General features: G+C 48.5%; 1 protein-coding gene across 1 annotated transcript in view; it reads right to left on the bottom strand.

The window, feature by feature from the left end:
* MUC19 (mucin 19, oligomeric) overlaps positions 1-24,490 on the bottom strand; it is a 139,676-nt gene that overhangs the window by 53,356 nt on the left and 61,830 nt on the right. Inside the window, exons 35-45 of the mRNA XM_089303329.1 lie at positions 21,852-21,890; positions 21,054-21,149; positions 17,079-17,174; positions 16,731-16,829; positions 16,482-16,547; positions 15,535-15,627; positions 14,795-14,869; positions 14,055-14,129; positions 12,055-12,147; positions 3,772-3,870; positions 2,522-2,614 (exon numbers count right to left, since the gene is read on the bottom strand). Coding sequence (XP_089159455.1) covers positions 2,522-2,614; positions 3,772-3,870; positions 12,055-12,147; positions 14,055-14,129; positions 14,795-14,869; positions 15,535-15,627; positions 16,482-16,547; positions 16,731-16,829; positions 17,079-17,174; positions 21,054-21,149; positions 21,852-21,890 — 924 coding nt within the window. The remainder of the gene's footprint in view (positions 1-2,521; positions 2,615-3,771; positions 3,871-12,054; positions 12,148-14,054; positions 14,130-14,794; positions 14,870-15,534; positions 15,628-16,481; positions 16,548-16,730; positions 16,830-17,078; positions 17,175-21,053; positions 21,150-21,851; positions 21,891-24,490) is intronic.

The raw sequence follows: 24,490 nt of genomic DNA, 5'->3' as shown, positions 1-24,490 counted from the left end.
CTGAGTGACTGGGCATTCTCTGTCCCTTCCGTTCTGATGGATGCCCTGTCCCCAATGAAGCCTTGCTACTCTGCTGTCTGTCTCATGCCTGAATTCTTTCTTGTGCTGAGACAAGAACCCAACAACTTCTCTCTGGTGACACTTCCTCCAGATGACACAAGTACCTTCAGCAGGCTGATCCTGTGTCTAACTCTCCCCTGTGCGCTTCTTAAGAAACTGAGCCAAGCTGACTTGCATTTGTCTACAGACCAGCCTGCTGCCTAGCTGCTGATTCTCTGCCTCTCGACCTGCACGGAAGTAACCATGAATTCAAACGTCAGCTGAAGCCCCACCACGGAGGCCATCCTCTGACATGAACTAAGCAAGGTTTTGGTTTCCTCTGTCACCTGTGCACAATACCCCTTGCTGAAAGAGCCCTGTGGCTTTCATCCTCGGCTCTGACGTCTTCCACACTGGCACGTCAATCACAATCTGGAGCCCGTATTGGCTAGTTTTTTAAAAAAAATATCTTAAGGGTTGGCACTGTGGCATAGCAGGTTAAGCCACCACCTGTGATGCCAGCAAACCGTACGGGCACAGGTTCCATTCCTGGCTGCTCCATTTTCAATCCAGCTCCCTGCGAATGTGCCTGGGAAAGCAGGGGAACCGGCCCAAGTGCTTGGGCTCCTGCCACCCACACTGGAGACCCAGAAGAAGCTCCTGGCTTCCACTTGGCCCAGCGCTGGCTGTTGTGGCCACACTGGGGAGTGAACCAGCAGAGGACAGACATCTCTTTCTCCTAACTCTGCCTTTCAAATAAATACAATTAAAAAAAAATCTTCTACACGCGTAACTACTTCACAAAGTGCTTCCACCTCCTCCTGGACTTCACGTCTTAGCACTAACCCTCCTGAACCCTACCAGAATGCTCTGGTTCTGAGATCCTGACATCACAAATTCCAATAAGGAAGCAGATGTGGATGGAAACCCCGGCTTTGTAGACATGGATCTGCATCACAGGAGGCATGGAATGGCTCCAAGCTTCAAGATCTAGACCTCTGTTCAATAAAGAAAGCTTGAAAATCAAAGTAATTTTTTCAACCACAAAAATTCTGTAAGATAAAAGATAGTGAGGGTTGTTCTGCACACAGTTCCAAGAGGAACATTCTGATTTGATGTCCTTGTGGATGTCTGAGAACCTTCTCATGTCTATTATTCAGAAAAGAAATGTGTCAAACTCAACTACTTATATTACAGGAAAAAATCATACTGAATGAAGTGCAAAAGAAATGAACATAATTTTTAGTTATTTAGTATTTTCAACTTATATTTAATTGCCTTAGCATGTTGTCTCTGATTTTAGGTGGAAAACTACAGAACCTGAGAAATAGCAACCAGCCCAAGAAGTTTTCAGCTCACACAATCTTTAAGGGTCAATCATAGGGGAAATATTAGATTGCCACATCACTGTTTTGTACTTAACTCCATTATAGTTATATCAAGTAATATTCCAGTCATCTTTAAATTGTCCATACATGGTATCAGATTCTGAATGCTACATTAGTCTTTTTCAAGTAATGCAGAATACCTGAGTCACCAGTTCATGGCCATTATCTGTGACATTAGATGTTGCACGAATTATTGGCCTAATAGTGCATAAGCACTCAATAACAAAGAACACAAAGACAATCTTCCTAATTCATTCACATACTATCTGAGTAACGGTGCTTTCATTTTCTAGCAGGCAAGATTTTTAACTGAAAATATGTGTGCTACTGAATGATATTTTATAAGGAAGTTTGCCCATCTAGTTTTACTCTAGATTGTTGTAACTTTTGTTTTGTTGTGCCAACCTCAGCTGGCTTATTTATAGACCTTGTGCTTCCACCGCAGGGTCACCAGGTGTACTTCTACCCCTAACCTGTTGTACCGCCTGAAGTCCTGCGTGTGCCCGTTACAAAGCATAAACAGCCTGAACTCACTCACGGAACTTCCTAAGCCGTGAGATAACGGGTTCTGACTTACATGCACTTTCAACTGAAAATTACAGACACGTCCAATTTACCAATACTCACTCACATCTGTGCGTTACACACATGCTTTGACACACATCATTACCTATTTCACTGTGTCTCCATCACAAACCCCACTAAGATTGTCAGCATTTCACAGCTTAATCCGTGATGTGGATTCTAAGCAGCAGTGCCACACTAACACCCCACACTGCCCCTGGGAAGCCCTGAGGCCCGACTTCGCTGATCTGCTCCAGGTTGCCCTGGCGTGACTGGGGCTGTGCGGTTGTGTCGACTCACAGAGCTCGTGGTGCTGGACACAGCACTCAGTCTCACGGCAAACATCCTGGGCACTTCTCTGCTGTGGCACGCAGCACTGACATTCCGCAGACGCAGGGTCTGCTGCACGCATTCCCCGAGTCTGCCCTTGCTCTGGCTCCGGCCTCAGCTGTGGCTCACTGTAGCCCCCATCACAGCCTGCTCTGGAAGGCGTGCTGGGAGCTGTGCAGCCATACCCTTCCCGGACCTACCTGACGTCCCAGGGCTTGTTCCCGGTCCGGCTTCCCCCGAGGGGCTTTCCGCTCCAGCTCCAGCGGTTGTTCCTAGTGAGGTCACAGATGCGCCTGAGATTTTCAGAGAGCAAAGACAAAGCAGTCTAAGGAACCGGCTTTTATTAGAACATCGTGTCCTGAAAGAAACTCGGTACTTCCCAAGTGTTTACTCAGCTCAGGGAATGTGCACAGATTTGTCTGGTAATGCACAGATCTCAACGTTCTGATCTTTATTCTAAACATGAAATTCACACATTCCTTTAACACTGAACACGCCTCTCCCTAGAATTACCTAGAAGGGGTCTTCTCTGTGAAAATCTCCAATCTGCATCATTTCTCCATCGTTTTTTTTTTTAGTACCCTGCTTACATATTTTACTTTTCTGTGTGTTTAAATACCACTTCTCCCTAAAATATCTAAACCTTAAATGCAGAGCACCGCGTTTATCCCTGATAGCTACCCCAACTGAATAAATAAAATTTTACCAGAATAGAATGATTTGCATTAATGAACTGAAAACAGCTGAATTCACCACGTACTGTGTAACAGGACTTCAATGCAGGAGCACCCGTTTCGGCTACCGAGGCACGACCGCAAACACCGCAAACACCCTGCCCACGCTTCCCCCGATGCTCGGGTGCGAGCCGGAGCTCTTTTTTTTTTTTTTTTTTTTTTTTTTGACAGGCAGAGTGGACAGTGAGAGAGAGACAGAGAGAAAGGTCTTCCTTTTGCCGTTGGTTCACCCCCCAATGGCCGCCGCGGCCGGCGCACCACGCTGATCCGATGGCAGGAGCCAGGTGCTTCTCCTGGTCTCCCATGGGGTGCAGGGCCCAAGCACTTGGGCCATCCTCCACTGCACTCCCTGGCCACAGCAGAGAGCTGGCCTGGAAGAGGGGCAACCGGGACAGAATCCAGCACCCCGACCGGGACTAGAACCTGGTGTGCCGGCGCTGCAGGCGGAGGATTAGCCTAGTGAGCCGCGGCGCCGGCCCGGAGCTCATCTTGCAGCTGCACCCTGCCCCACAAGCAGTGAGGCTCTGCCTGTGGCTCCGTGCCTCGTTGCCGATGCTCTCCCGCTACCGGTCACAACGACACTCATTTTCTTACTGCTGGTTTCCTCTCAATTCTTTGTGTTGTAGTAAGGTCCATTTTATGACTCACTTTGGCTTTGTAAAACCATCTGGGGCCTTCACACTGGACCCCTGCTCTGATGCCAGTCTTGGTCTTACCTGCGGGGTTTTCAGGGCTGGCGGGCCCAGTAACTGGGATTCCAGCTGTGCTCCTGCTGCCTGCTCCCGTGCTGGCTCCTGTAGATCCTCCCGTTGAACCTGGTCAATGTACAAAAACAGCTGGGATCACACCAGCTTCTACAAGGTAGGGGAATCAAGGCAATTATTTACATTCTTGAGAATCCGTATTATCCATGCTTTTGTCCAAGTATTCCAGTAGCTTTCATTTTTTTTAATTTTTTTTATTATTTTTTTTTTTTTGACAAGCAGAGTGGACAGTGAGAGAGAGAGACAGAGAGAAAGGTCTTCCTTTGCCGTTGGTTCACCCTCCAATGGCCACCACGGCCGGCGCGCTGCAGCCGGCGCACCGCACCGATCCGATGGCAGGAGCCAGGTGCTTATCCTGGTCTCCCATGCAGGTGCAGGGCCCAAGGACTTGGGCCATCCTCCACTGCACTCCCTGCCACAGCAGAGAGCTGGCCTGGAAGAGGGGTAACCGGGACAGAATCCGGCGCCCCGACCGGGACTAGAACCCGGTGTGCCGGCGCCGCAAGGTGGAGGATTAGCCTAGTGAGCCGCGGCGCCGGCCCAGTAGCTTTCATTTTGATCAATACAAGAGATTGGAATGAACAGGCCTGTACAACTATGTAGCCATTGACTGGGAATTGAACCTCCCCCGCACTCACTGCCTGGCTCACCAGTGGGTTTCCCTGCCAGTGTAGCTGATTCGCCTGGTATTCTAGCTGTCCCTGTTTTAACAAAGGAATATGATAAACTCAATCAAGCTACACCTGGTGGCAGGTAAGGTCTCCATGACGATTTTTACCATCCTAAGTCACCTTACGAATCTTCTTCCCTCTTACCCGACTCTCCTGAAGCACCAGGTCAACGTTCCTCATCCAGGCTGTGACTCCGCCCTGTGCTGAGGGGTGCTGTCTGAGAGTCATCCTCAACCTCCACTTAGCTTCAGCAGCCTGCCGAGCCCACTGAGACGCGTATTCCTGGCTCCCCAGTAAACAGCCTATTTTATAGCATCAAAGAGACAGGGCCTGTGGCACTGCTGTAAAGCTCTTAAAAGCATTTCCAATTTGTGGTACGCCCAAGGAATAACCAAAACGTTAACTGACACCATGGGAAGACAATTAGCCAGGTTTATAACAATCTAGACGGGGATGCGAGTGCTTGATTAGACTGAAGCGCACCACTTTGGGCAGGAGCACTTTCTAGGTGATGAATCGCTATCCAAACACATCAGCTTCCACCACCAGCAATGCCGTTTTGAGCACTAGTGATAGCTGATGGCGTTCAGGTAACTCCGGCATGAAGCGCGCTTCCCCTCTGCAAGTAGCAAGCCATCTGCTGGGGACAGACAGCCAAGTCTCTGTCAACCTGTCATCTAATGTCTTCGGGATGTATTTATGCCCCTTGCCTATTTTACCCAGGGTTGCAAAAACAGAGATTTTTTTTAATTGCATCTTTCTTTCTACAATTATTAGTAGAAATTTAGTTGAGAGAACTTAAGCCTATCTTGATCCATCACTTCTAACAAAATGTTAGAAAATTATTTAGTTTTTACCTTTAATTACCCATTTTTAGAATGAGAAATCATCATAGCAGCTTGAACGTTATCAAGGGAGTGGCTGCTGTTGTGTGCCTCTTTGTTAACTGTCCTTGGGGACATGTGTTTTTTTTTTTTTTTTTTTTTTTGGACAGGCTGAGTGGACAGTGAGAGAGAGAGAGAGACAGAGAGAAAGGTCTTCCTTTGCCGTCGGTTCACCCTCCAATGGCCGCTGCGACCGGCGCGCTGCGGCCGGCGCACCGCGCTGATCCGAAGCCAGGAGCCAGGTGCTTCTCCTGGTCTCCCAACACATGTATTTTCATACTTGCCATGTGTTTGTTTCCCAACATTTTTGGTGGTCAAATTCCCCGGATGTGGCGATGGAGCTCCTTCAGTGTGGCAGCCCTGTTCTTTGGTGGAGCAGCCTCAGTCGCTGCTGCTCACCTCCAGGCTCAGCAAGTCCTGAGCTCGGCTCCTCCTTCCCCTGCCCAGACCTGGAAGAAGCCACCACCCACTGCTGCCCCGAACCACAGCGAACACAGGCACTGAGGAGCCCAAACCAGGTGATGGGTGCTCACCGGTGCCATTGCTCTCAGGCCACTTCAGCAGTCAGAGCTAAAATACAGATACTGTGTGTGTGATGTATTTCTATATTATAAATATATATAATGAATTAACATATTTCCAGCACAGATCGAACATCAGGGGTTTGCTTATTTAATTTTTATGCCACGTTGATATTTGAAATTGTGGATTCTAATCACATTGGTATTATGAGGCACTTCCTCCTAGAATCTGTAAGAGTCAGTGCAAGGCAGGAACACGGAGGCTACAACCCTGAGAATAAAATGAGTGAGTGCGGGGCGGACGCTGTGGTGCATGGGCTAAGCTGCTGCTTGGACAGCCACAGCCCCTCTCAAAGCCTCCGGGACTGAGCCCCGCCTCTCTTCTGATCCAGCTCCCTGAAAAAGCACTGGGAAGCAGCAGACCGTGGCCCAAGTACGTGGTTGCCTGCCACCTCCACGGGAGACCCAGATGGCGTTCCTGGCTCCTGCATTCTGCGTGGCCGAGCCATGGCTACTGTGGGCATCTTGGGAGAGAACTAACAGAGGGAAGATCTCTGTCTCGGTCTCTCTCTCTTCCTCTCTCCTTCCCTCTCCCTCTCCCTCTCCCTCTCCATCACTCTGCCTCTTGAGTAAATCAATCTTTAAAAAATTTAGAATATGATGTTTTAAGATTGTCGTGCAAAGCTGCTGTCCTCACAATACATGACCCTGAACATACACAGAACGATTACTATGTTTGAAAGTCATGAAATCATTTCTCCCTGTGATTACAATTTGATGTTTAGATTCACTTGTTTTAGTTTGTTTTCAATTTTAGTTTTTATTTATTTTTTAAATTCATACAATATTTTCAGTTTTAAAAAGCCAAAATTGTATTTAAAAGAATTACTCAGTCCTCCTGTTCTGCTTTGTCCTTGACAAGTAACAATATTTCTAAGTTTCTAATTTATCTTTTGTGTTCTTACATTAAATATATTTGCATATACATGGCCATAAGAGTATACTTATAAGATGCATATGATGGAGACACGTATGTATTTCACATGTTTCAACCGCCCACAGAACTCTTTTTTCACATGGGTACAAATTATAGGCACAATTCTTGTTTTCTTTCCCCTTAACAATACACCTGTAAAACCACCCTAGAGCCCTTCCTCTCCTTAATTAGATGGTCTAGTGCCACGCTGTACCCCATGTTACCCCCTGCGTCTTCTCTGGCTTCCAATCTCTTCCTAGTAAAACAATGCTGCTCTGAACGGCTCAATCGTTCTGTGCCTGGGTCAGACACGTTGGGGCCAGAGCCCTAGATGTGGGGTTTCTGGGTCCCAGGTGCATGGATGGGTCCTTCAATCTTCTGGCTTTGCCGGGCTGCCCTCCCTCCCGGAGCTGTAACATTCTGCCCCCAGCAGTGCACAGAGCAACACTTGTTCATTTCCCGACCTGTCAACAGGGCTGCTGTCAAACTGTTGGATCTCTGCCAGCCTAAACAGGAGAGGCGCATCTCAGCACAGCGGCAGTCTGCGACTCTCGGCGTGATGCTGCCTTGATGATGATCCTCACTCGCTTGCTCCCCTTTCTGCGACGCCACAGCCTCCAGCCTCCGCTGCTGCCACCTTGGCTCACGCTGCTTTGCCCCCACCCTTTTGTGGCCATAAGTCACAGATGTGATGGTGACCAGACATGCCTTGCGTAAGTCCTTTGAGCAAATTCGAAACCCCAGGGGGTCTGGGGGACCCTGTCACTTCAAGCTTCTCCATTTGGGCAAAGACACTTTTGTCTTTCAGCAAAGGGTCACAGCTTTTCCTCACGCAAGCTCTGCTGACAAGATCATTCCCAGGTATTTTATCATCTACTTTGTTGTTTTCATAAATCGAAGTTTTGTCTTCCAGCTTGTATTTTAGCTTGAGACTGCTTGCATATTTAAATAATTTTACAGGTTCATCTTACATGTCAGTGGCTTACTGAAATCTCCTTCTGTTCAGTCTGCTCACTGGTTCTCCACTGCTTTCCTACTGCACCATATACGAGCCGAGGATCTTGTATTCCAGTACTGTCCCACCCAGCTTCTCACAGCACCCAAGGATGGGAGGCAGCGGTGTGCTAGTGTGGGCGCCCTGCGCGTCCAGCCTGGGGCGGCCTCTGTGACGGAGCTACGTGGACGCCCTCGTTCACAAGGACGGATCCGCTCACACCTGTTGCTCTGCCTTCTTCCGTCAGAGCTGGGTATCCGGTGGTTATCAAACGCCTTTTTTGCTTCAGTGGACATCACTAGTTGTTCTGACTTCTCTCCAATCTACTATTTACTGTACCATATTAATGGCATTCCTAACTGAAAAATCTTCACTAAAATTATTATAATGGAAATTATCATTAAACCTTGCTTTACCCCTTAATGTAAGGTTCTAGTTTGGTTCATGAGCTTTAAATACTTTTGACTGCTTAATGCCTGACACCTGTAAGTCAATCGAGACTTCTGCCCACTTTTCTCCCTCTCTCTCTACATCTGCATATTTTTACTCAAGGTACGTAACATTTATGTGCTGCTTCCCACCTTTCCTGTAACCTTTGTTCTTTCTTTTTTTTTATTTACTTATTTTTTTGACAGGCAGAGTTAGACAGTGAAAGAGAGACAGAGAGAAAGGTCTTCCTTTTTCTGCTGGTTCACCCCCCCAAGTGGCTGCTATGGCTGGCACGCTGTGGCTGGCACACTGCGCCGATCCAAAGCCAGGAGCCAGATGCCCCCTCCTGGTCTCCCATGGGGTGCAGGGCCCAAGGACCTGGGCTATCCTCCACTGCCTTCCCGGGCCACAGCAGAGAGCTGGACAGGAAGAGGAGCGACCAGGGCAGAATCCGGTGCCCCAACCGGGACTAGAACCTGGGGTGCTGGTGCCGCAGGTGGAGGATTAGCCTAGTGAGCTGCGGCGCCGGCTGTAACCTTTGTTCTAGTTCTAGACCTACAGGTTACAGCAACCCCTGTTGTTTCCAAGTGTCTCTCTATTCCTCATCCTTCATCCGCTAGAGAAGTTATTATGAGAGGCTCATGCACACAAAATTCACTGATTTTTTTTCATGTCACACTGCTTTCCTATAGCGTTGATACTTAAACTAGGTTTAGCTGGATATAAAACCTTGACCCACATTTTCTTCTCTGAGTATCTTATGATGTATTTATTTATTTGAACGCTGGAGTTATGGAGAGAGAGGGAGAGATGGAGAGATCTTCCATCTCCTGGTTCACTCCCCAGATGACACCAATGGCCAGGCCTGGGCCAGACCAAAGCCAGGAGCCAGGAGCTTCCTTCGGGTCTCCCATGTGGGTGATGGGGACCCAAGCCTTGAACCATCTTCCACTGCTTTTCCCAGCTGCATTATCAGGGAGGTGGATCGGAAGTGGAGCAGGTGGGACTTGAACCAGTAGCCAGACAGAATGCTGGCACCACAGTGGTGGTTTATCTGCTACCCTATAGCACAGTCCCCTGCTACTCCATTCTTAACGAATTTAATGCTGACCTTTTTGACCCATTTTCTCTGGGGCCATATAATTTCATTCTTTATCTCTCAAGTGCAACAGTTTGCTAAAACACGTTGCAGAACTGACCAGTCAGGTTCATTTTGGGTACACAAGGTAGATGTAGGTTTTAGGGTGTTTTTTTTTTTTTTTAATTGCAGACAAATGTTTGTGATTACCAGCTGAAACACTTGTTCCAGTGCTTTGCTTTTCTTTTTCAGAGAGGGCCGCACTACCTGTGCTGGGTATTTCTGTCTATTCCCGATAACCGGGTCCTTGTCTGCTCTATGTCACCAGGGTGGAAGGGTCTGCAGCGTGCTGGGTGCGGGGCCTCTTCTCCCATTATCCTCAGCTGGGCACCACGCTGTTTGCTCTTAATTTGGGGATCATTTTTCTTTTCCTTCAGGTCCTCTGCTGAAGTTTCTTCCATTCCAGTTTACCACCTCCCGGCTATCTGTCTACGTTTACTCTGCAACTTCTGTTTCTAATATTCTGATGTCTTTCTCCAACTGCGGCTGCTGCACTGGTCATCTGGAATCCACGTCCGTGCCCCAGTCCTCCTCGACCGCATGCGGAGATTCAGAGAACCGGCTTGCGGAGGCTGAAACTTTTTTTTTGAAGTGTATAGAAAGGAAGAGCTGTGCAGAGAATCTGGAAATTCTTCACTTTTCACAGGACTGTGTGTGTGTGTGGGGGGGGGTCCTGTATGGTTTGCACCGGGTCTGGGTTCCCCGGGAGCAGCAGCCGCTGGCGGGGGGTCAGAGGATTTGCGAGGCTGCCCTTGGGGGTGGATTTTGAAGAAAGAGGGCAGACGGGAGCTTTGCTTCACCCTCCAATTCAGAATTACCACCCTGCTCATGGAGACCCTCACCTTCACCCATCTCATCACCTCGCTCGTTCTCCTTCAACACCTGGGCTCTAGGGCTTCCTCTGTCTTTCAGGGTGCCTCCCTCTCCCCAAGGACAGGACCTGGCCCTGCCAAGACTTCCAGCGCACACCTGGGTACTCACCCACCCCCAACCCCCACACTCTTCTTTCTGCTCCAAGTCACAAGCCACGGCGGAGCAGCATCGGGTCCTGCCTGGTGGATCTTACTGCTGCTCCAGGAGTACTGCTGGGACCAGGGGCTGCTGGTGATGATGCCCCCACTGTGCCTAATATTCATGAGGGGAAAATAGCAGCTTACTGACACATGAAGTCATGCACTTTTATGAAAGTGACCTGAATGTGTTTGCTCTTTTCGCTGAACTTAACTACTGAACTTAACTACTCCAGAATCGATCTTTTTCACTGGTGTGCTAACTTCTCATGCAGCTAAATGAGACGACCCTGATAATACACTCATTCCGTTAAGGCGCCGTCTCTTAATAAGGTAGAGCAGTCGCAGAGGTACTTCCGTGTTCACCATTTAACTGGCTGATCTCTCCTTGTCAGGACTGTGTTGTGGGCAAACACTCAGTTTTTGCTGACTTGATTCCTTTCTGTATTATCTGCCTCTACATCTGTTTGGGTACAAATTCTTCACTTCACCAGATAACAGAGAGGAGAAGAGGTATACAAGCAGGCTTCCAACAACTCACGGAAAATCCACGTCACCTTAAAATCCTCTCTCCAGAATTTTCGTAAGTCCAGTATTTCCCACAACAGGCAGCACAGGAGTAGGTATGGAATAAACACTTGTGGGAATATTTACAATCTTAGGGATGCCAGGCACTGCATAAATAACTGTTTGGGTCCCCCAGGAGACCCTGTCCCTAAGCAGTGTCACTAAACGCCGTCCACGTCTCATGCTCTGTGCTGTCAGCACCCATCTGTGCAGGCGTGTTTTCAGCTGCAGGTCCCATGATGCCTGCACCTGCTCCTGCTGTTGTTTCTAGATGGAACAACCATGGTGCTTACTGCGTGAGGACGGCTATGAAGCAAATGCTGCCTAGGACATGCCACGAGTTTCACTCACACCATCAGGGACATCGTTACCCTCACTCTGTTTCTCTGAGGCTATCATCATGTCTGGGGCCTTGGCAAAGCTTGTATTGTGGAGACCCTGTCTTAACGGCTGGGTGAGCAGTGCTGGTGGCGTCACTACCTGTTGCTCCAGTGAGCTCCCCTGCCTGCTACCGTGCTGGCTCCCAGAGATGCTCCTTCTGAACCTGACACACACAGTAGCAGTAGCTTCAACACACAGTGCTTCTGCAGGGAGAGAGAGTCTCAAAACAACATGGCATCTTGAATATTCCCGGTATCTACCCAGTAGCATACCTGATTTGAAACTTGGGCCAGGACAGGTGTTGGAGCATAGCAGGTTAAGCCGCTGTCTGTGACATCGGTATCCCACATGGGTACCGGTTTAAGTCCTGGCTGCTCCACTTGCAATCCAGCTCCCTGCTAAAGAGCTGGTGACAGCAGCAAAAGGCAGCCCAAGTGCTTGGGCCCCTGCACCCGTGTGGGAGATCTGGAAGAAGTCCCCGGCTTCATCCTGATCCAGCCCTTTTGGCCATTTGGAGAGTGAACTAGCACATCGAAGATGTCTCTTTCTTTCTCTCTCTTTCTCTCTCTCTCTCTCTCCCCCCCTTTCAAATACATAAAAGTACATATTTTAAACAGACACATGTGTCCATTGCCTAGGTACTGACGTCTACGTCCTGACCCACCTGAGGTTCCTGGGCTGGTACCCGGGGGGCCTGTTTCTCTGGGTGTGCTGCTGTCCTCCTCCCTCGGTGTGGGTGCAGTGGGACCACCTTCTCCTGCTGATGAAACACGACCATTAAAAACTCAAGCTATGAAGAGACACATTAGTTCTTACAAAATACTCTGGGTCAAGAAATGTCGTCATTGCTGCTTATCAGACCTGCCCCAGGTCACCACAGGCTCAGCAACCACGCAAGAGCCAAGCCTCGGCAGCCTGTCCCAGACTCTGTCCTCTAACCCAGGGTCTTAGAAACCCGAGGCGAAGGACGCGCTCGGAGCATTTCCACTCTGTTTTACGTGGATGCTTTGAATCATGACAAAAAGGGAAAATGAGGCATCTCCAATTCGTATTTTAGGAACGAGAAACCAAAAGCTCATCACCCTAGAACTCCCGTCTGCACACTCATCTAACTGGGAGCCGTCAGCTCCTCATCAGCCCTGCCGCACACACATTCCTTCTCTCCAGCCAGCACTTCCTCAGGGAATTGCCTCTCCTCCCCCGGTGTGTGTAGGCCGTAATGTGTGAACCAGGAAACGTTGCCAAGGCAAACAGAAACAAGACAAATAAAATCTGACCCGAGATCAGTTAATGAATGCGTGCATCAAGGACCCACTCACACACTACACCAATGACTGGCCATCCTGGGGAAAGGAGTCTGGGTGCATCTTCAAAGCCACCAGTACGATGGAAGGATCTAAAGTAGCACATGATGGTTGAGGTCCGGAAGTGCATTCTGGGAGGGAGCCGGGCAGGAGTGCACTGGTCACAGCCAGGGCTCTTCATTGCCTGAAGCACCTGACCCATCACTGCCTGCCAGGCTCCACCCAACACGTCTGACTACAAGCTCCACCCAACATGTCTGACTCCACCCAACATGTCTGGACCAAGTTCTCAGCGGATGCTGATACCACAGGTACAGGGAGCATCCTTGGAGCACCGTGTATCAGGAAGGAGAGCTCACGAGAGCTCTGGGGGTCCGGGGAACAGGGAGAGAGAGGGAGGTGAGCACACGACCCAGAGCACAGCCAGAGGGGCACAGACGGAAGGAAACCTGAGAGGTCTTCAGACCCCTGCGGATGGAGGAGGGGCGCGGGTGACCTCTGACTTGGTTTTTTAGTAAAAATTATCTAAGCCTAAGGAACGTCAAGAACACTTTACTCATGCAGCCAGTAACAGTTAAAATACAACCCATCATGCACCTGGAGAAACACACGCTCGCTGGACTGTGCTGGATGCCCACCCTGACACTCCTGTCTCAGGACCCTGAGCTGCCCGCTGCACAGGAGACCGGGATCCCTGGTCAGCCTGGAGACCTTGACTATTCCCATCCAACACCATGCACTCAATGTTGACTAAGCCACAAAGTCTTACACGAGCATAACCCAGAAAGCCGAGCGTGCCATGGGCATACCAGCTCTTCTATTTTTTTTTTTTATTTATTTATTTTTTTTATTTTTTGACAGGCAGAGTGGACAGTGAGAGAGAGAGACAGAGAGAAAGGTCTTCCTTTTGCCGTTGGTTCACCCTCCAATGGCCGCCGCGGCTGGCGCGCTGCGGCCGGCGCACCGCGCTGATCCGATGGCAGGAGCCAGGAGCCAGGTGCTTTTTCCTGGTCTCCCATGGGGTGCAGGGCCCAAGCACCTGGGCCATCCTCCACTGCACTCCCTGGCCACAGCAGAGGGCTGGCCTGGAAGAGGGGCAACCGGGACAGAATCCGGCGCCCCGACCGGGACTAGAACCCGGTGTGCCGGCGCCGCTAGGCGGAGGATTAGCCTAGTGAGCCGCGGCGCCGGCCTACCAGCTCTTCTAAATACCTCACCATGGATGGGCACATCTTCCCCCAGGTATGCAGTTGACCTTGATAGCTCTGACCATTGGCCACCGTGTTGCCTAGGGCTGTGCTGGGGGAACGGAGCCCTGGGAACAAGTCACAGAGAGGGCAGCACGGAGCCCCTTCTTCACCTGATCTGAACTTTGCACCACTGGTACTGCGTCTGCCTGCTTGTGTTGATGCACCCGAGGACACTCCAGCTGTTCCTAATTAAACAAAGTAAAAGTGGGCTACAAAATGTGCTCAGGCGAATCCAGATACAAATAAGTGAGAGTGCATAACATTAGCACCACACAGTTACAGAAAACGATTTCTGAAAAGGCAACAGGCACTCGATTCTAAATGCATGTAAAAGCGTCACTTCCTTCTGGCATTAGTATCTGAACAACCTTACCTGAGCAGCTTTCCCTAACACCAGTTGCTCGGCTGGCTCTGGGGTACTTGTTCAGAACTGAATTCACCTGCTGTGACCCCAGGACTGGAGAAGGCGGGGCTGAGCCCCCCTGTGCTGTCTGCACGTCCAGCTGCTGAGGAGATGGGAGCTGAAGTCCCAGTAACGCCTGAGAAAGACAGAGAGGGAGCTTCCCCTGCAGTCTGCACGGATGCCGGCAGGTGCTCAGACCATGCTCACGGTCCCCAAGGCAGACACAGAGCGAAGGAGCCCCCTGACTTTCTACACATGGCCTCCTAAATTTTGTTCTAATATTATTCTCTTGAAGATGTGGCTTTTTTAAAGAACATGTCCCTCCATTAAGAACTGGGACATTCTAGGTTATCACAGATCTGCTTCTAACTCTGTAGTCAGTCTGGTTCCGTGAGGGTCTCTCCCTTTCTAGAAACGCGATGACCCCTGAGTGACTCCCTCACACACCTGCTGAGGCTGCAGATGGAGATGTCAGGTCACTGCTTGGAGCTGGAGTTGTGCTTGGAGCTGGTGCAGTGCTCCCTTTCAAAACAGACAAAAACCGATGTCAGCTTCTTCGACAAGTGACATGGATCAGGCTCTTTACTCTTATAGATGTCAAGTGTATGTCCGCATTTCACCATTCCAAGATCACGTTTCCCAGAAATTGCCAAGACTACTGCACAATCTGCATAAACACTGAGTTGGCTTATTAACCTGCTGCTATGGGTATGGAACCTTCTTCATTATCTACTTGTTTATCATACACATATTCAATTCAAGTTGTTGTAGCCCAGGCTGCACGTAGAATCATTCTGACATTTTCAAAAAATGCTGAAACCTGGCCACAGGAGTCAAGATTTGGTCAGTCTGTGAGGGACCCTTCAGTGTGCATTTCCCAGAATATCTTGGATTCTGTCCAATCAGCAGCCAGGACTGCAAACCATGACCCCGCTCCACATTCACAGCCACAGAGGTCAGGCCAGGAGGCCCAGAAGCACAGCCAGGGGCAGTAACCACCGCACAAGGCTAGAGACGCACCGTCTGCCCCAGCCCAGAGGCCACCTGCAAAGTGCCGCTCGGGTATCGGCTGCCTGACGCCGTCTCTCTCTGTTCTTCTCCATTCTTCACAAAATATACATACAGGGAATGCTCAGCCCACACACTCCAGAAAACCTGTCCATTCATGTGTTCTCCAGCTTAATTACCCGAACTGATGCCACCAGAGGTCGTGGCTGTTGCAGCTGAGGCGCCTGAAGTGCTGACGCCGGCTCCTCCAGAAACTCCCACGGTCGGGGAAACTGCAAGAGTTGAAGGAAAGGGGGTGGACGCATGGTATCAACGCAGGTACCCCGACGACACAGACTCCAGCAAGAATGGGAAGACACCCCTTGGCACGTTCGTCAGCCCTGCATCCTACCCAAGACACACGCTGACTACACAGAGCTGCACCTGCTGGGGGAAGCCTTGGCAGAGCGCCTGAGGATCAAAGCAAGCCCAGAGGATCTTAGCAGAGCCCGAGGCTCCAGTGCCTGCTCCCCAGCGGTACTGCTGCCTAGCGCACCAGGAGTGGCTGGGGAGGATGTCCCAGCTGTGTCGGAAATTCACCAGGGGAAAAACACCAGCTTAATAAAAAAATACAGTCACAACCCTTTTCTGAAACTGACCTGAAATACATTTGCTCTGTTCCTTTAACAAAATGGATTGTTCACCCCATGAACATTCTCTGCAAACGAGGGTCTTCAATGTAAATGAGGGCAATCAGGACACCCTGGAACGTGCAAATTCCACTACAGCATATCTTCTAATTAGGGTCGACTAATCACTAGATACTGCGGTGCTCTCTGACTGTATGGCCTTCTCCCTTCCTACACACCTGCATACACCCTCCTCCACCTGCACACAAATATTAGTTCTGACTTGCAAAGTAGAGTGGAACAAGATACACAGACCTATCCCTTCCCCATATTTTACAGAGCAAAGAAATATAGGAGATACAACAAACACGTTTTGGAACATTCCAGATCCTAGCAACACTAGTTCCGTGTAAGTAACAGTATCTGGGTTGCCAAGGAGACCGGGTCCCTCAGTTCATGTTAAGCCAACTCCTCCCATGCCCAGCGCCTGCGTCTCATGCCGCCGTGCTGCTCGGTACCTGTCCCTGCAGGTGTGTCTTCAGCGGCAGTACCCGTGGTGGCTGTACCTGCTCCTGTACTTGTTCCTGATTGGAAGAATAACACTGCTTAGTGCACGTGGTTACGGAGAATATAACCATTCTCAACGGTTTTGTTCATGTCACAAACTTGTGCAAGACTTCTTACCCTCCTTATCACGTTCAAAGGTCTTCTGCTGCCCCCACCCTCCCCCCATTCCCCCACCATCCACAAAGAAGGATCCGTCTTACCTGCTGGTGTTGCAATGCTGGTGGCCGGAGTCCCCGCTGATTCAGGCGAGCTCTCCCAGCCTGCCGCAGAGGTGGCTCCCACAGACGTTCCCGCTGTGCCTGACAAGCAGAGCAGCAGTGGTTGCAAACCTCGCGTCTTTAGTTCAGAGTGAAGACTCGGCTCACAGTTTCACTCTGCTTGAGCGTTCCTGTCATCTGCCAGCAGCCCCCAGCCTTGGAGCCTCACGTGCGTGTCCTAGACACTCAAGTGCATGTCCTAGACACTCGTGTGCGTGTCCTAGACACTCATGTGCGTGTCCTAGACACTCGTGTGCGTGTCCTAGACACTCATGTGCATGTCCGACCCACCTGATGTCCCTGAGCTGGGCGCTGTGGTGCCTGCTCCCTGAGATGTGCTGCCGTCCTCACCACTCGGGGTGGGTGGACTGGGGCTTTCTGTGCCTACTGATGAAACATACATTAAAGAACTGGTCAAACTTCAATCAGCTCTTTCAACTCCATAAAAATTCCCTAGAGATTTATTTATTTGAAAGTCAGAGCTGGAAAGAGGGCAAGAGTGAGAGCGAGAGTGAGAGCGGGTGCCAGCCATCTCCAGATGGCTGCAATGGCCAGGGATGAGCTATGACAAAGCCAGGAGCTTCATCTGGATCTCCCATGTGGGTGGTAGGGGCCCTCATACTTGGACCATCTTCCGCTGCTTTTCCAGGCCTCTAGCAGACAGCTGGATCAGAGGTGGAGTAGCAGGGACATGAACCAGCAGCCATACTGTGATGGCAGCAACACAGGCGGTGACTTTACCAGCTACGCCACAGTGCTGACCATGGGTCAGGAATATTTTAATTCCCAGCCACTGCAAGTGGCTGAAGGACGTGCCCTAGATCACGAAGTCTCTGCACAGCTGTCCCAGGAGCAACACACGGGAAGACATTCATCTCTGACCTGCACTCTCAAACGATCCACAGCCAAAGGCGAGATTGTAAAATCTCCAATCTGTTTCATACAGTGGCTTTGGAAATGTCATGGAGAAGTAAGTAAATTTTCAAAAGCAAAATGACACAAAATAGAAGCTTAAAAAAAAAGGCATAGATCTTGGGGTCACCTGCTATGTTTCTAAGTGGTTGCTGTCTGGTTCAGTTCTTTTCGCACCAAGCACCAGTAGCCAACACCTCTGGATGACACCACCTTTGAGCCAAACATTGGATATCCCTGCTCTCAAGCCCTGCGCACCTGCCTGATGCACCCGAGAGAGAACTAATTGCAATGCACAAACTGTTAGGCAGGAAGTTAGGTATGAGCTTATGTGTGTGTGACAAAGGCCTCGGGAGAAGACTTCTGTCTAGCATATGCATCTACATCTCAAAGTCATCCTGATAATGCTTCAGAGGCAGCCCAGTGTTCGCATCCTGCCCTGCCCCCTTCTACCTGATAACCTGCCAGGTGGGGGCCCCCCCGCCCCTTCTACCTGACAAATATTCCACAATCTCCCAGGTGCAGCCCAGTATCTGCATTTCAAACACCCTGCTCCGGATCCCCATTCTCTAGGGGGTCCTGCTCACCCTTCCTCTGAACCCAGGATGGCGCCAGCTAGGCTTCCTCCTGTCTGATACCTTCAAGGGAAAACTCAGATAGGAGCTTCTTAATATTTACAGCCATAAAATCCTTTGTTTCAGGAGGAGATGTGTGAAGACAGAGACCCATCTCCTTAAAAACCCCTGGCCTCAACCGGACTGCGTGCTCAGCCCTCTGCCTCTCTGCTGAGCCGCCCGCCTGGTCTGGCCAGGTGTATTCTCTCCACTCAACCATGTAACCTCCACCCCCCACCCCCAGTCTCTCCCCATCCATCCTTATGGATGTCCCTTCCCTAATAAACCTTGCTATTTTACCTCCCACTACTCTCTGTCTCACGCCTGAATTCTTTCTTGCATGAAGACAAGAACCCTACAATTTCTCCAGTAACAAAACTACCAGAGAAATCTCACCCATACTTCAGTGAAGATACACGGAATGGCCTGGGCTCGGAGGTAATCAGTGTCCTGCTCTCCCTGGAGTTACCAGATTCTCCACCATGCAGCCCATGGAGATCATACCTTTCAACCCAATGTGTTTGTGCAAAGTATTTCTTATGCCAAGATACATTCACAGCAACATTTTTGAATCCACAAAAATGGCAAAGTCAAAACAGGTACAAGGAAAATAAAATCTGGCCGGAGATTAGTTAATGAATACATAAACCAAAGATCTATTCACACAGCAAAGCAGTGGCTGCTCATGGCAAATGAAAGGTACTTTGAGTTCTCTTTAAAGCAGTCAGAACAATGTAGGAATCTCAAGCAGCACAGAGCCGAGATGCCCCTTGACTGCTGGAAGTGCTCGGCGGAGAGGTGTGGACTGCGCTGCGACCACGCACACTGGGTGGAGGCGGGGGTCTCCACTCCAGCAGCCTCAGTCCCCTCAGAGACATGACCAGTCACTGCCTGTCCCGTTCCACTCCAACAGCTCCGACCTAGACAGCGGCCCCAGAACCCTGCATCCTGCTGCAGCCCCAGAAGATGCTAATGATGCAGAGGCAAGAAGCAATCTCAGGGCACCTGTGTGTCAGGAAGGGAGCTGCCAGGGGACTTCAGGACAGGAGGAAGATGACAGCACCTGCCCCAGGGCACAGGTGGATGGATGCTGAGGATAAGAAAGCCAAGCGATTCTTCAGATTACAACCCAATACAAGAGGGGCACCAGCGACCCCAAATTATCCATGCTTCAAGACTGTAGAACAAGTTCCTCCCAAAACCACCATGGAACACGGCTGACGATGCACACAGTGTTTTCACTGCGCTGTGTTCAGCACGGGCTCTGATCCTCAATCTCAGTCTGGGGCTGCCTCTACCCACGGGGCGCAGATTCTGCGATGTCATCAGCGGAATGTCTTGTCAGCAAGAAGACTTTCCTTATTCTCCCACTTCAGGGGAATAAGGAGATGTTACTCCATGGCAAGAGTGCTGACTCGTTACAATGTATTTTAACATAACTCAGAACACTTAGTGTGTTGCAGATGCAAATTGTCAAACTGGGAATAATTAGATGTTACCACCATGCTATCCGTGTGAGTAAATTACAAACTATGCATCTGAGTATAATTCAGAAATCTTAGTGTGATGTAGATATAAATCATCAGATTTTGCTACAATATAAATGTGAATTACTGAATTTTCCCAAGGCTACAGATAGGACAGCTCTGACTCTTGGCCCTGATTGCAAAGGGTTCAGGTGCTGCTCTGCTAAAACCCAGCACTGCTTCTGGCAGTAAGCAATGGAAGAGAGCAGGTGACCCCTCCCCTGCCTCACGGGCATTGCCCTTGTAGTTCTCAGACAATGCCTGTGCTTACCCCTGGGGCTACTGGCTACTCCCGGGGTCCCTGAGGAAGCTTTGAAAATAAACAAATTCCTGGTTAAAACAGTGCATGGCTTGGGGCCGGAGCTGTGGCACAGTGGGTGAAGCCAATGTCTGCAGTGCCAGCATCCCATATGGATGCCGGTTTGAGACCCAGCTGCTCCATTTCTGATCCAGCTCTCTGCTATGGCCTGGGAAAGCAGTAGAAGATGGCCCAAGTCCTTGGGCTTCTGAACCTGCGTGGGAGATCCAGAAGAAGCTCCTGGCTCCTGGCTTCAGATCAGCCCAGCTCTGGCCATTTGCGGCCATCTTGGGAACGAACCAGCACATGGAAGACCTCTCTCTCTCTCTCTCTCTCTCTCTCTGCAACTCTGAATTTCAAATAAATAAATATTTAAAAACAAAACATAATAAACAAAGAAAAATATAGTGCATAGCTCTCCATAATAGGCACACACAGCCTTAACAAAGTTACCAGGGGCCAGTGCTGTGGCATATAGCAGGTAAGGCCGCTGCCTGCAGTCCGCCATCCCATATGGGTGCTGGTGCTAGTCCTGGCTGCCTCGCTTCTGATCCAGCTCCCTGCTCATGTACCTGGGAAAGCAGCCAAGGATGGCCCACATCCTTGGGCCCCTGCACCCATGTGGGAGACCTGGAAGAAGCTCCTGGCTTCAGATTGGCTCAGCTGTGTTGCAACTATTTGGAAAGTGAACTAGGCAATAGAAGATTTCACTCTCTCTCTCCCTCTGCCTCTCTGTAACTCTGCCTTTCTAATATATATATAATTCTTTCAAAAATTTGAAAAAGTCACCATTGAAAATATTTTAATCACCTTAAAGGAATATTCACCTAAATTGGGCATTTTTCTTGGGATAAATACTACCGTGATTGGACTGTCTGAAACCAGTGGCTTGGCTGGCGCTGGCGCATTAATTTACCTGATGTGACCGCAGGGCTGGAGAAGGCAGGGCTCAGCCCCCCTGTGACGCCTGCACTTCCAGCTGTTGGGATGGGAACTGAGGTCTGAGTAACGTCTGAGGAAACACAGAAAGATCTCAATGCAATTGGCCTCCACTCCCAGTAGGTGTTTAACTACCCAACCAACTTCCAGTGTAGAAAACAGAATGAACGAATCCAACAACTTTATTCCCATATTTTCCTATGATTTCCCTTGGATTTTATTTTTTCAAAGATTTTGGTTTAGTTTCCTTTTTCTTGTTTTTCTTTCTTTTTTTTTTTTTTTGCATTTTTTACAAAGACTCTTTTCTGCATTTGAATTTGTTCACACTGTGCCTTCCAATGTGATCAGTCATCTTCCTTGAAAATACAGCAGTATTTGTGTCCTAATCATAATAACTGTGGGCTAACCACAGCAGAAGGAAACATTCTCAGGAAATATGTAACTGTCACTTCTATACTTAGATACCCAAAATATACCCGAGAATACATAGATATTTGTTCTCTCAGCCTGCATTCTTTTTCAATGATGAGAAAGTGAGTACTATTGTAGATTCTATGGTAACAATTAATAAGGAAGAAATGAAAACCGAGCTCTCTATGGAACCAGTCAGCATAAACTTAAAAAAAAATTAAATTCAATTAAAAAAATGGGAAAACAAAGGCTAGTAAACAACATGTTTAAAATGTAAAGTATTTCTTTAGAAGCCCACGTTATGAATAACTTATACTGCTAGACTTTTTATTTCATATATAAAAGGAAAAATCCACATACTGACCTGGTGTAGAGAGTTCTGGGAGAGGACTCAGGGCTGTGCCTGATAAGAAAGACAGAAATGATGTGAGCTTTCCTGGACTCGGGGAAGAATCTAGAAAGCCTGCCTCCCTGTGAGACAGTCTGCAATACAGAGCAGTTGGTAATACAGTTAGTGCCTAGACTGAGTGGTAAGTCTTCATTGTGTTAAAGTAACACCACGTGGTGAACACTGTGGAGCAGATGGTGGCGCTGCCACTGGGGACACCCACGTCCCAGAGTGCATCATCTCCAGGCTCGCCTCCTCTTCCGACCCAGCTTCCTACCAGCGTGCCGAGGGGACAGCAGGTATCTGAATTCCCACCCCCTCACGGGAGACCTGGATGGAGTTCTAGGCTCCTGGTTTAGGGCTGGCCCGGGCTTCTTTACAAAACTGTAGCTAGCAATACAAGGACTTGTCCGAGTATGAAGGTACTTCAAAGCATCACAGAGAAGTACATCCAAAAGATAAAAGTTCTTTATGTACAAAAACACCTTGAAATTTATACATACTTTTTTATAATATACATCTCTTGTGAGCTTTTTGAACATCCTCATATACATGGATTTCAATGACTTTTAATAGACTTTTATCTTTTGATTCCCTTCTCACTGAGGTTCTGAAGTACCCTGGTATTTACACTAGGATGCAGTATCACATCCATTCCTATCTTGGGTCCTACAGAGTAGACATTACTATTCTCCCCACTTAACAAATGAGAAGACAAGAGCTCTGGGCATCTCAGGGAGTCAGACTACTGTCCACAGCTCAGTGACAGCACAGAAGGCAACCTCGGACTCCACCTCGCATCACCATCACAGCCTGGCCACAGACCGTGATGCAAGTATTTTCCTTCTACGGCTGACACTAATTTACAAAAGAGAAGACCACTGTCGAATCATCTGAATTGGAATCTCATCTCTTCAATGAATTTTTTTTTAGTTTTAATAAAAATTCACAAAGTAAATTATTAATATTAACACAAGTCCAATTTGAAACCACCATCTGCAATTATATATTGCTACTTCAATAACTGATTTAAATTAAATTCAACTTTATTCTCTTTTCTAAGCATTAAAACACAAAACCATAAAGACTGGAATGTGGCCACAGATGCCCTGGATTTTAACTTCGCCACTTATCAGCAAGCAGCCTGACACCAATAACTTAACCTCTTCACTAAGTTTTAAGAAGGAATAAAAAGTATGATACTGACATCTGTGGTTTTCCTGCATCCAATGAGATAACACATGTCAAATAATGACAACAGTGCTCAGTGAATATCGGCTTTGTGCCAATGTCAGCCGATCTAAAAAGGAGAAACCCTGTGGACTGTGTAATTTTTCCTCTCAACATTACATTCTCATTTGTAAGGCTGGTCAGGCACTGCTCAGAGCACGTGAATCCTTTGAAAGCGCTTACTGCACAGAAAAGAACAGACATAAAACTCCCAGGGAGAAGGAATCTTTGTATCTTGCACTTGGTGCTGTCCACTTTTCGGTAATTTTTTAAACAGTGTTCAGAAAGAACACTTTACTTCTATGCTGTTACGTCAATGAAAAGGTTCTGACAGGCAGTCCCACCTCAACTGCTACCCAGGACTGCAGTGTGAACCAGTGCTTCACCCAATGAACAGGTGAACAAAGCCCTGGGTGAGGGGGGACCCTGCCCCTACCTTGCCTAGACTCTTCTTAAAATACATCTGACCTTTGCCTTCAAAAAGTACAGGTTTTCTTATTGAGTTGATGTTTTTTTAAGACAAAGCAGGCAATAAGAGTGGAAGGACTTTGGCTAAATTAATTCACTCCATCTATTACAGACAATTCAGAGAGCAAGCAGGTTCACAACAGCGGGCATCCTCCTGGCTGCACTGTATCTGAAAACAGTAATCTGTACTTGCCAATCTCCACGTAAGTATGTGTGACTGATGGATATGACATTTATTAAGAGAGAAAAACTTTCACTATTGATGATGATAAAATTCTACTTTTTTAAAAGATTTTAAGGGGCTGGCACTGTGGCACAGCTGTGTCCACTATACCAGCATCCCATATGGGCACCAGTTCCAGTCCTAGATGCTCTACTTCTGATCCAGCTCCCTGGTAATTCATCTGGGAAAGCAGCAGAAGATGGTCCAAGTGCTTGGGCCCTTGCATCCATGTGAGAGACTCAGAAGAATCTCTTGGCTCCTGGCTTCAGAATGGCCCAACGCTGCCTGTTGCAGCCATTTGGGGAGTGAACCAGTGGATGGAAGATCTCTATTTGTCTCTCCCACTCTCTCTGTAATTCTTTCAAACAAATAAATAAATATTAAAAAAAAAACACATTTAAATGGAATCCATTCTTCTTATCCTGGAACAAGTAAGGCTTGCCAAAAGACACACAAAAACCATTAGGTAGTCACAGATCCATCACAATTTGTCAAATGCTTTGCAGCTATCAAAACACTGATGTCAAATGAATGGGCTGCGACTTTGAAGCCTGTAATTTGTGCAAGGCAAGTGCTCTCTAAGAAGATCCTCATTTCTTTTAAAAGCAAACACTTTACACTGTTTCATGTTCACTTTGACAGTTACAAAGTCGAGAAGTCAATTTCACTTTAAACTGTTTTATTTTCACTTTGA

This window comes from Oryctolagus cuniculus, chromosome 9 (genome assembly GCF_051225735.1).
Source record: "Oryctolagus cuniculus isolate XC-2025 breed Fujian yellow rabbit chromosome 9, ASM5122573v1, whole genome shotgun sequence".
NCBI lineage: Eukaryota > Metazoa > Chordata > Mammalia > Lagomorpha > Leporidae > Oryctolagus > Oryctolagus cuniculus.
This window is presented reverse-complemented; position numbering and strand designations above follow the sequence as displayed.